Source organism: Phascolarctos cinereus, unplaced genomic scaffold, assembly GCF_003287225.1.
Source record: "Phascolarctos cinereus isolate Bilbo 61053 unplaced genomic scaffold, phaCin_HiC Scaffold_9;HRSCAF=440, whole genome shotgun sequence".
Taxonomy (NCBI): domain Eukaryota; kingdom Metazoa; phylum Chordata; class Mammalia; order Diprotodontia; family Phascolarctidae; genus Phascolarctos; species Phascolarctos cinereus.
In genome coordinates, this window is record NW_027556402.1 from 143784162 (window position 1) to 143797321 (window position 13160).

The 13160-nt window shown below is 37.7% G+C and overlaps 1 protein-coding gene across 3 annotated transcripts in view; it reads right to left on the reverse strand.

The window, feature by feature from the left end:
• Positions 1-255: 255 nt before the first annotated feature.
• The window catches only part of SPMAP2L (sperm microtubule associated protein 2 like), a 64527-nt gene continuing 51622 nt past the window's right edge, over positions 256-13160 (reverse strand). For all 3 annotated transcript variants that reach the window (XM_020975356.2, XM_020975357.2, XM_020975359.2), the window contains exons 7-9: positions 5808-5939; positions 3723-3898; positions 256-2180 (exon numbers count right to left, since the gene is read on the reverse strand). In XM_020975356.2, coding sequence (XP_020831015.1) covers positions 2066-2180; positions 3723-3898; positions 5808-5939 — 423 coding nt within the window. In that variant the 3' untranslated portion in view covers positions 256-2065. The remainder of the gene's footprint in view (positions 2181-3722; positions 3899-5807; positions 5940-13160) is intronic.

The following is a 13160-nucleotide window of genomic DNA, read 5'->3' on the forward strand; positions in this document are numbered from 1 at the left end:
AGACTGTTTTGTTTTAGACCTCTTGGGACCATTACTGAAATAGGATTTTCTGTCTCTTCCAGTAAACCAGCATTTGGGAATGGTGAGCTGAAAATCCTCGTGCAGGCCCTGTACTTTGTCCCCACTGGATATGTTGTTGACTATAGCTACACTTAGCACATTTATGTGAGGACAGGAGAGAAACAGGGAGTGGCAACCTGGCACAGGTGAATGAATGTGCTGTGTCTGAAATTTGAGATAAACTGAGGCACAAAGTTCTGAAACAAATCCAATTTATTGATAAAGCACAAATTTATCAATAAATAGGTTCTTAGCTTCCCCAGCAAAGCTAAGACCCAGTTATGGGGTTAACAACCCTTTTTTGAGTTTTGAGGGAAGCACAGAACAAAGAACCAAGTTGGGTAGGTGGGGAAGACAAGGTCATTGGTTACAAAGTAGACAGCATCAGAGGAGTGGGGACAACATGATTGATTACATCAAGGAGAATGGGTTAGCACTCATGTGGGACTAGTAACCATCCCTCTCTGTCATTAAGGAATGCTTGATTGATTTAGGAGGTCCATCTGCATATTGCAGACCTTGATAGTGGACTTGAGTTAACAAACTCCCTGGTGTTTGTTAAAGAGATAAGATTCTTTTTAATTGTACAAGGATAGGCAAGGACAGATTATATATCTTGTGGAAATATATCAGGTCAGCTCATAAGCCTTTGCAGATAACAAACAGAGGTCCTGGAATTTCCACAGGAGCTACAGGAATGGTAGATAATAAGTCTTTTCCCTTTAATTACAGTGACTTATGAACAGGCTGAATTTTAAACTTGCTCAGAAGGAAAAGCTTAACTAAAGGACATAGGTAACTTTGGTAGAGAAAGAATTGATTACAACATGAAATCAATATATCACAGGATCAAGCACAAGTTGAATTAATTTGAATTTCTCATGTGATCATAAAGCTTTTCTGGGGTATCCTAGGCTGCATTTCTATATGTCAATTGCCTGAGAGTCTACTCTATCAATTTTATGTACGATTAAGAGTCCCACACATAAAGGCTTCAGTAAAAATCTTGTTACCATAGGGTTCCCTCCTTCCCCAACCTACCTTCTGCATCACCTTCTTAACATTTAGTCGGCTCCTTACCCTTATTTTCAACAAGATCTTCTTATAAACCTTATATCCACATAACAAAATTAGTATTCCTTCAACATGAAGAGTTGGGAGCTAGAATTAAATTACCTTAGATACAGTTTTCCAAGAATTATTGACTACTTTGCTTTTGTCTCTTTTTCAGTTGTGTGGTTTTATCTAAAGTAAAATTTACATGCGCCTTGAAATATTGAAAACATAAAGTCTATATGTACAGATGTACCATTGATGAAATTTTTGGAGTGATCTTGTCAAACTCTCTGATGTTTTCAAGCAGTCCTATGATACCCATATTGACCAAGAAACTTATTTTATGTATGGTGAAAATGCAACACTTTGGGGTAACTCATCTCTTACATTATATCCAGAACAAAATGACATTTCAAGTTGTCCCAGAGAGCTTGGCCTTTCTTATCAATGCATAATAATAATAATAATTATATATAAATAAATGTTATATCCAGCTAATTAAAAGTAACTGCTATAGGAAGAAAATTACCTGTTCTAAGGAGGATAAGGTCACATATGTGTACTATAAGGAGAAAGGGACAGAAATACGGGTAAATTGTAGGAACACTGACCTTATTAGAAAAGAAAATACATAAAACACAAAAGAAAATACAAAAAGAGCTCACACTTCAGGCTGATCAATAACAATGGCATGTTCTCATTCACTTAAAAGGATGATGATGAGATGTGCCACTACTGCTAATTTCTCGATTTTTGGTGGGAGTGGAGGGGAATGTTGGAGACCAGAAATACACACTCAAAAGTGCTCAGAAGAAACAATTGCTGTTTAATCATTACAGTGATTCTCCCAGAGATCTCATGGATGTTTTCTGGCAGAAAAGGAGAGCCAGACATCTTCAGAGGATATCAGGACACATGACTGGTGTTGGAAGTATTCTGTTCTGCACAGTCAACGTTTAATGGGCTCCGCCAATTTCACTATTCTCGGTGAACACACTGCTACTTTTGCAGCATCCTTAACTTTAAACGCATCCAGGTTAATGGCATTCACGGTCAAAGGAGTTCTGAAACAAAGCAAAGGGAAAAATCAAAAGAAAATAAGTCTAACATTTTAGAAAGAAAACAGGGACAGCTTGGTGGTGCAGTGGATAGAGCACCAGCCCTGAAATCAGGAGGACCTGAGTTCAAATTTGGCCTCAAACACTTGACACTAGCTATGTGACCCTAGGCAAATCACTTAACGCCAATTGCCTCGCAAGAAAGAAAGAAAGAAAGAAAGAAAGAAAGAAAAAAGAAAGAAAGAAAGAAAGGAAGGAAGGAAGGAAGGAAGGAAGGAAGGAAGGAAGGAAGGAAGGAGAGAGAGAGAGAGAGAGAGAGAAAGAAAGGAAAAAAGGAAGAAAGAAAACTTGAAATTTCTCAGCAGTATAGCACTTGTTACAAAACAAACTAAATGACCTAAAATAGTTAAAATTTAGTTTTCTTTTATTATTGAGGAATAACACCAGCGCTCACACTAGATGAGCTCATGAATAAGCAGAGCCCTACAAAGGTATCATGCGCTTAAAAGTAGTTGGCTTATGCCAAGACACTGAGCAAAGTTGTTAGAATATCTGTCCTCAGTCCCTGTCCTGAACTACCACCAGCTCCCCTGTGTCTTCTGGAGAAAAAAAAAAAGACTTGATTATTTTGCATAATTTTAGCCTATGATTTCATCAATGGAGGGAACTCATAGTAAAGAAATTCTTTTGGCCAGTACAATCTGCAGCTTATAGTCCTACACTGTTGCCTGGGGGTACTGAGGGTTGAAAGGCCTTGTCCAGAGTCATGAAGCCAGTAAGTGTCAGGAGTAGAATTTGAACCTACATCATACTGACTCCAAAGCTGGCCACCTCTTCACTACTATATAACTATGCATTATCTCACAGGTTTTCACTAAAAAATTGTGATCCACTTCTCAGCCCCCTTGAACCACAATACCCTCCCATACTGCTTTAGACTGACCTCAGAGAAAAGACCATCATTTGGAACCCAACCAGCCCTCCTACTCTCCCAGTCCACGGGTCACCCACATGACTCAGCCAGCACGCAGGGTGAATCTGAGTCACTCGCTTGATTCTTTCCTCCCTACCTCCCCTCTAAAGAAAGTGCCTTTCATTTAGTTCACCATTCACCAGATTGAACATTATATAGAAGAGAAAACTTACATCTTCCCTTTCCAGAATTCAAATCATCTACTCTGTTTTCAGGTATTAATCACATGAGCCCTCTTACTGTTCTTACTAGATGGACAAGGACCTAGTGTGGTTGGACTTGTTTTGTAGATAAAAGAACTAAAATATAAAATGTAGTGACTTGCCTAAGAAGTCAGACAGAAAATGAACCCCACAGTTTGAACAAGAACCAAGTTTTCTGACTTCCAGCCAACACTGGGTCCTCTGAACCTGAAACAAAAGCTCAGTGTTTTCTTCTAAAAAAGCTAATGATATGCCAAGGTGAATGTAACAAGTAAGATTTCTTTGAAAATGTTTCATTTCTTGAGCTTTTTTCCTTATTAACACCTCCCTTCCCAAATCATTTTTCCTCTTTTTCTCGTGGTACATGCATACCTTGCACTGGGGGTAGATAGCACTTCAATCCTAGGTGATGGAACATATTTTAGGGCAGCACGTGACACTGGCTGCTGAACTGGACGCACTGGGAGATAATCGCTATGCACGGATTTGGCTTTAGCTAGAAACAGTGTACGAGGACTTGGTTGAGCTGTCATGGCAGCAGTGGATACCTTTGAAGGAAAACAAAAAACAAAAACAAATCCACCAAACCTGCTGACCTTAATTTTGGAATGCGTCTGCCATTTTGCATTTCTCTATGTTGCTTTTATGATAAACTATCAATGTTAAGGTGAGAGAAGCCATAGTGTAGGAGGTCACCAGCTGCTTGACTTATTCTTTCTGAGTCTAAGGCAGCTCTCTAAGACATTTAGTTCTGGACAGGTTGCAATCTGCCTGTGTGCAGGAAGCTCCTACACTAATGAAATTATATTTCACTGATATAGCAAGATTGATATTTTAGTCAATATCACCATATCTTTCAAATTTTTATTTTATATATACATACATATATGCATCTATTTTATTATTACGTGTATATATATATTTCATTATTACATATTTAACTTATTTTATGATGATTATGTGAAATAATGTTTTTCATCTATACTGCCATCTATAACTATTTAAGAATCTAAGGAGATAGAATATACTTTAGAGTTCACTTCATCTGACCCCTTCCCTTTACAGAAAAGGAAAGAGAAACCCAGTGGTTAATGTGTAGGGAACGGTAAATAATTTTACAGATGGGAAGATTGAAGAACCAAGAGATGTGATTTACTCAAGTCGTGGCTAGGACTGTAATCCAGGAATCCGGACTTCAATCATTATGCTCTTTCCACTAGTCCACATGAACTGATAGAATCCCATATTAAATCCCTGAGGTCAAATTCAAGGCACTCTTCAGGACCCTTTAACACTGCCCAGCATGATCTGCTGATATTTAGTGAGTGCCCAAATGTGCAAAGCCTACACCAGACACAACAGCTCTGGATTGTATGCCCAGGATACTCTTCTAAGATGCCCTAGGGGAGGAGGGCTAGAATTTATAGAATGATAAAGTTACAAGAGAATTCAGAGACCGCCCAGTCCAACCTGGAGCCCGTAGGTCATAAATCACAAACCTAGAGCTGGAGGTAAAAGGGACTTAAGAGATGATCTAGTCCAAATCCCTCATTATACACATGAAAAACCTGAGACCCAGAGAGAGATTAAGGGATTTGCCCGAAGTCATATAGATAGGAAGGGGAAGAACCAGGATTTGAACCCAGATCCTCCCTCACCCAAATCCAGTGCTCTCTTTCCTTCTATGACAGCCCCAACAAGAAGTCACACAACCTCTTCTTGAAAATTTTCAATGGAGGAGTTAGAGGAGGAAGCTCATTCTCTTATTGGAAAGCTCTCAGTGTTACGAAGTCTTCTTTTCTCATATCAAGCCTAAATCTCTCTCTGTAACTTCCACCCATTGCTCTGAGACCAAGCAGAAAAAAAATCTAAATTCTTTTTCACACGTCAGCCCTACAACCATCTGTAGAAAATATCATAGCCCCTCTCTGTCTTCTCTTCTTCAAGGTAAACATTCCCAGCTTCTTTTGCTGACCTTCCCTGCTATGCTACAGCCTCCAGTCCTTTCATCATCCTACTTAGCTTCTAATAGACAAGTTCCAGCTTGACCAAGTCTTTCCTAAGATACATGGCCAAACCTGAACACAGATTTCCATATGTGTTCCGGCCAGAGCAAAATCTGGCAGAGATAGATCCTTGTTCTGGATACTAGATTTCTCAATGGAGCTTAAGGTCACATTAGCTGTTCTACTGGCCTTATCATACTGCTGATTTCATATTGACTTTCTAATTGACTAAAGTCCCTGAATTTCATTTTTCATAAAAATTTCCATCTTACTACGTTTCCGTCTCCACCTAATACTTGAAAAGTTGCTTTCTTTTATTGAAGTGTAGAACTTTTCAGTTAATCTTATTAAATTTCAGCTTTTTTCTATCTGGCCCATTGTTCTAACATTAACGAACCAGCCAAAAGTCAGATCTTTCTCCAGACAACAGGGAAAAAAAGTGGTATCTTACAGGGCGAATTGGCAAGTCATTTCTTCCTCTTTCAAAATATAATGTTTCTGTTTTGACCTTCGGTTCTGAAAGAGAGATCACTCTTAATGAGGGATGTGCATGCAGAGCAGCAGGTGTAATCTGTGTTTCAACCTGTACAAGGAAAATAAAACAGTACACATTGACTACTCCCAAAAAACATTAATCAAATAAATCAATATTACATTTTTTCATCTGATCAGTGAACCACATTTGTTAGCAGAGCTAGCAGAAAGGAAAATTGTGTGTACTGAGAGGATAATTGTGTGTGCCAATTTCAACTAGCTTTTTTCTTTTTTTAGAAACCTCATGGTAAAATTGAAAATCAGAAGGAAAATAGGTAATTATTGAAATGCTATTTGGACAGCTTTAAAAGAAAAAAAGATAAAGTCTATTTTGCCTGAATAAAACCAATGTAGCTAGAATAAGATTAGAAATTACAAGTGCAAAATATCTTTGCATCAAATGTCTCTGATAATCTAAGTCTGATATCTAAGATATGGTGAGATGGACACAATTTTTTAAGACTAAGAGCCATTCCTCAATGGATAACAAGTCAAAGGATATGAACAAACTATTTGAAAGAGAAATTAAAAACTATCAGAACCATATAAAAGATTGTTGCAAGTCATTAGCTATATGAGAAATACCAATAAAAACAACCCAGAGGTTTCACCTCATATTTTTCAATGTTTCAAAGATGATAAAAGGTGAAAATAGTCAATGTTGGAGGGGTTGTGGGAAGACAGACAGACAGACAGACACACACACACACACACACACACACACAAACTGTTGGAGAAGCTGTAAATTGGTCCAACCATTCTGGAAAATATTGAGAAAAGTCACAAAATTGTTCATACCCTTTGACTCAATGATCCCAATATTCTCAAGAGGATCAAATATGACCAATCAATCAATGAGCATTTATTAAGCACTTCCTATGTGCCAACCACTATGACTCCCTGAGGTTACAAAGATAAAAAATCAAACAACACCTTCCCTCAGGGAGCTTACATTCTCTAAGAGGAAGCAACACACACACACACACACACACACACACACACACACACACACATACACGTAGATACAAAATATATAAAAGGTAAATCTAAAGTATTTGGGTTGGAGGCACTAATAGCTGAGGTACTCAGGAAAGGCCCTCTACAGGAGGGAACATTGGTTGAACTTTGAAGAAACTACGTATTCTACCTAAAGAGGCTGAATATGAAGAGGGCATGAATTCCAGACAAATGGGGAAAGCCCCTGTTGCCAAGACACAAAGATAGGAGATTTGATGTCATGTGTCAGGAATAGCAAGTAAGCTAATGTGGTTGGAATGAATAGCCTGCTAGAGATAGTAATGTGTCTGGAAAGGTAGACGGGGACTTATACGACAAACAGAGGAGTTTGCATTTGATACCAGAAGGAGTAGAAAGTTATCGGAGCTTCATGAAGAAGAAAATAAAATGGTCAGGCCTATGATTTAGGAAGATCACTTTAGCAGCTGTCTGGAATATGGAATGGAAGGAGAACACACATTGGGCAAGACCATTCTGAAGGTTATTGCAATAGATTGGGCAAGAGGCAAGAGGGCCTAAACCAGGGCAGTGGCTGTGTGAGTAGAGAGACGGGCATTGATATGAGAAATACTGTAGCTGTAAAACTGACAAGAATTAGTAAGTGGTTGGATAGGTGGGGAAAGGTCTCAAATATTTCAAAATACAGAGCAACAATTTTCATAGTAGCCAGAAAATAGAAACAAAATAGTTATCCACTGATTAGGGAGAAGCAAAAGAAATTATGTTTATGGAATATACTGTAATGGAATATTAATGAACCATAAGAAATGCTGACTATAATAGGGGTCAATCAGGAGAATGATCCCCTAATCGGTTTCATGAGTTTACCAATCAACCTGAAGAGATTCCAGGCTACAAAGCACTACATTTAAGTGCTGGGAAAATAAAAAGGAATAGAAAATCCAGTTTGTGTTCTCCAGAATTTTGCAATCTAAGGGAGTGATTGATCATTATTTCAATTCAACAATATTTATTGAGTCCTTCCTATGTGTAGGGTAATGTGCCAAGTACTAGGAAGCATACGCCAATAAACTTGTGATCTCCTTAATTTGGATGTGCCTTCTATATGTATAGCACAACTCATCCATGCCTACTCAGCCTGTGCAACTCTTATTGATGTCTTCCCATAAAGAGAAGTCTACCCAACAAAATGATCACCCAACATCTTTGAGGCCTGCCTCTCTTTCTCTTGACACAATGAGGATGCTGGCAGAGTACTAAGGCTGTCCACCTGTCATTCCTCACCTTCACCATCTAACCAACCAACTTACTTTCTTTTCCCATCATGCATTTCCATGATGACCTTTTCTATTTTTGTTCTTCAAAAATTCCCCAGTTGTATTTTCTGTAGCCTGTTCATACCCATCATGAATTTCTCCATTTACCTATGGGTCATGTGTGTGTGTGTGTGTGTGTGTGTGGTGTGTGTGTGTGTGTGTGTGTGTGTGTATGTATCTTCAGTACCTCAGAGACTAGTGTGTTCTATTTCTTCTAATTCTCTAACAATGTTATATTGGTAATAGTATTAAAAAGATGAACCTTTGATTCTGACAGAATCTTGGGGTTATTAAAAGAGCTTCACAGGCTTTTGAAGGCAATCCAGACCATTTTCCTCCCTCCTCCTGTTTAACTCTAGACCTAGAACACTACCATCTGTCCCAAGTATATGTTCCAATGGGCAAGTTGTATAGGTTGTCCCTACAATTCATGCCAGTCATGGGCAATAGATACTTCATCCACTTGGTTTTTCCTGTGCAGACGGTCAGGCCAAACTCTTCCAGAAGGTTCTGCAATATTTCAGAGCCTGATGCGACCAAAACAATGTCATCCACTAGCAGGAATACATGGAGTGACTTCTTTAACTTGAACTCTGTGCTGGATCTCCTCCATCACAGTGGTGAACACCTTTGATGATCTCCCTGTCTGATGCTTCACCTAATATTTATGATCAAAAGATATCTGAAGAGAGTCATTGCTATCATTACATCTCTCAAAGACTCAGATGATTGTGATGTGTGAATGGAAAACATCTTGTCGGAAGAAAGCATTTAAGGCAGCATTTCATTCTACTAAATAAAATACTTTTTAACAATCAACAAACAATAGGCACAGTGAGATCTTACCTATACTACATCTTTCATCTAACTGTGAAAAGGTAAAGATAGGGTCCATTTCAGAACATGAATTGCAAAAGGCTGCTTGTTCCTCACTTACGATAACTTCAATGTGTAGATGAGTCTTACATTTTGTATAGGTGGGAAGGTAGGCATATAGGTTGATATTGGCTGATGTTCTATTGCTCACCTTTCTTCAGTATTAAGAAAGTCTAATTTTTCTCCTTATGTCTAGTATCTTCTTCTATAAGTCAGAGGCATACATTGAGTATAGATTTGGTGTACTGGTACATCTGATTGCATTACACATATCTGTGCTGTAAGTATATTCAGGATGTTGATGTTAAGAATTCAAGGGTGGTAGCTCTATTTTGTTTGACGTTGAAAAGAATTTGTTATGAAAATTTGTTATAAAAAAATCATTGCAGATTTTTTCTATTTTTCTTCTGTTTGTTGTCCTCCTTCCATTTTTATCCTTAAATGCTCTTGAGATGACTACTTAGTTGGATCTTTTGCCAAATTTCCTTAAACTGATTTTATTTTCCACTACTTCTCTTTGCTTTATGAAGCTTAAAATTATCCATCATCCTTCTTTGCAAGATTTTATAAACAAGTTTAGATTCAGAACTGGTGTTGCCTAGGGACACAATATCTCTCTGCTTGGCAAAGTCCTACTCTGATGCTCCTCAGGGCACAGAGGTGACCTTGGGTCCTCAAATGCTATGCCAGCTGAATGTCAGCCCTGGCAACTTCAACTATGCTGGAAAAGCTTTGAGTAAGACTCAGGTAACAGACCAAATAGGCTTTCCAAGAACCAGTCTAGCAAGTACAGTGAAGTTCATCACCAACAAGCTGGCCACTTGGTGATTAATTGCTGGACTGTGGCAACCGTTGAAACAAAGAAAAATATAAAATGGCTCCCAGTCTTATGTGGTCCCCTTCCATTTCTGAAGTAACTGTGACAAAGTGATAGAAAAGGGGGGAGAAGGTGCTAGGAATCACCCAGTTTTTAGACCATCTATAAATTTTTACTGGCTGTTGACACTCTAAATATGAGAGCCTTATCTAATGACCAACAAGTAGACATGCTGCTATAGGAGCAAAATCATATGAATCCTGACATTCTCACTATGAATAACCAGAAGAAAGGCAGGAGTTCCAGCTAAGTGGAAGGATGACTCAAAGGTACAGCTTGGAGGGACAAAGAAAGGAGCTGGCCGAATTGGTTTTATCATACATTCAAAGGTAGCAAGAACCATTCTTTCCTTACCTATTTATTTGGTCATTTCACATTGAAATACTCATAATAGATATCTGCAAAAAGATCACTGTGAAAACAATTGCAACTTATACATCAACATCAGTTGCAAAGAATCAAGAAGTAGAAACATTCTACAAAAAATTCTAAGACCCTACAAATTAAATCAATATACACTTTGACACTCCAGTGATTTTAGGAATAGGTGGGAATAGGTGAGAAATAAACCAGAAAACATGAGAAGGATGAAAGAAAACAAGCAATGCACATAATTACTCTTATCTATCACAATTACTTCCTTTGAGAAAAGAATTGATAGATGCCAGTTGTAGGCCACACTAAAATAATCTCACAAAAGTAAAGTTGATTATATTTTAAAAGACATTATTGATGTGGGAGTCACCTATAAATCAGTTGTCTTTATATAATCAATTTTATATATAACATATGTTTATATAACAACAACTTGTCAAAGCAAAGATCATAAAATTAGTAAAAAGCTAGAAGAAAGAATAATTAGATAAAGTATACAATTGAAACAGGTTAATCTTAAACTGTTTAAACAAGCATAATTGATAATAAAAATCAGCAACAGACAATAAAAATGGCATTGACATCAATTATAATAACTTTTTAAAGAAGCTTAACCAATGTAAATCAATTGCCACAAGGAGACCAAAAGAATCTTAGTCAATAAACACTATGAAACATACAAAGAGAAAACCAACATAGTCACTGCCTTCAAGAAGCTTAAACTCTAATAAATAAACTAACAAATAATTACATTAATAATTACAACACAGAAGAATTTTCTAAGTGCTATAAGAGAGATACCAGCAAAATACAATAGAATTTTAGAGATCTCTTCTGACTGAAGGGAAAGGTGAATAAGAGGGTTCCTGGAGAAGGCAGCCTTTGAGTTGAGCCTTGAAGAATGGATAGACTGTTAAAAGGCACAGGTGGAAAGAAGGAGCAAATGCATAGAGGTGGGAAAATGTAGCACATATTGGGGATAATAACAAAAAGTTCAGTTCCACTTCGATTTTGAATGCAACTCACATTTCTACAGTGCTTTAAAATTTACAAAGCACTTTCTTCAAAGCAACCCCATAAAATAGAGCAAGTATCATTATTCCCATTTTATAGGTGATAAAACAGGATCAAAGAGGCTAAATAACTTTCTCAGAATCACATAGCTAATACCTGTTAAAAGGCAGTATTTGAACCCAAGTCTTCTGATTCCAAATTCCATGTTTTTATACCGTGAAAAAAGAGGCTGGGACAAGATTCTGAAGAGCCTCAAATGCCAGGCTAAAGAGCTCTAGACTTCATTTGGCACATAATTTAACATTGTTAATGAGTGTTGAGCAGGGGAATGACATAATCAGATGTAGGATGCATTAAAGGTAGCTGCAAGTGGAGATAAAGAGACTAGTTAGGAAGATTTTAAATTGTCCATGTAAACGGTGGCCTGCTACAAAGGATACTGTAAGACTTGAGAACTGAGTGGATTTGAGGGCTGAGAGAGAGGGAGAGAGGTCAAAAGAGTCAAAGATAACTGAAGTTTGGAGTCTTGATAAATAAAATAATGGTGTCATTAAAAGATGTGAGTGAATTAAGTAGGAGGAGCTGAAGGTAAGTAGTTCGTTCTTGCATGTGTTGAATTTGAGGCACCCACAAAACCAATAAAAAATATCTAGTAGGCAGTTTGATGTGTAAGAATATATTTTTAAAATACATACATATAAATATTAAATATATATTATATATTATATAACTTATATATAATATAATACAAAATATAAAAATAAATAATAATGTAAATAATAGTAAAACTTTAAATAATAATAAAAATGTGTAAGAGTTCTGGAAAAAGGCTAGGATTGGGAATATATGCATGGGAATCATCTGTATAGTGATAATCACTGAAACCACAACTGTGAATACAATCACTGAGAAAAACAGTGTAGGAAGAGACAAGAAGAGAACTGAATGAATAAATGAAAAGGCATTTTTAAATGCTTACTATGTCCAAAGCGCCATGCTAAGTGGTGTGGCTCCAAAGAGAAAAGCAGGACGGTCTCAGCTCTCAAAGGGCTCACATTCCAATAGGCAGAGACAACACATCTAAGAGGTATGAGGCATATAGGAAATATATGCATTTAAGCTATAGGAGGGAAAAAAGAAGCAGAATGTCCCTGAGGCACTTAATAATGGCTTGTTGATCTGAAGTCCTTTGAGCAGTCAGAGAGACTTCAGAAAACCAGGATAATACAGTATCCTGGAAGCCAAGGAGAAGCATTAGTCAGGAGTGTCAAATACTGCAAAAAAAATCAAGAAGGATAAGAACTGAAAAAGGACTTCAGATTTCTTCATTTGAAAGTCATATTGAGAGAGGCAACATGGTATAGTGAGTGGATAAAGAGCTGGCCTCTGAGTCAGGAAGATCTGAGTTTGAGCCCTGCCTCTAATGCATACTGACTCACACACAGTCACATATTGTGACTCGGCAACTCACTTTTCTTGTCAGTGCCCCAGCTAACTGTCAAAGACCATAAATTGTAGCAAAGGGGCTTAGCTGCCTTGACACAGGAAATTCTTCACCAAGAGCTTCCTACATTGAAGAAATCACAGATCTGGTCCCACCCACCCCAATTCATATTGACCTTCAAGAACATGGTTGCGTAATCAGGGTAGAAACCAGATTGCAAGAGGTCAAGGAGTGAGTGAATGGCAGAGAAGTGTCTACACTGACTGCCAACGACTTGTTTTGGAGTTTGGAGATCAAAGGAAAAAAGGGGATGGGACAACAGTAGCTCAAAGGAGTGTTGAAGGCAACTTTTTTAGGTTACAGAAAACCAGAAGAGGTTGGTAGTTGGAG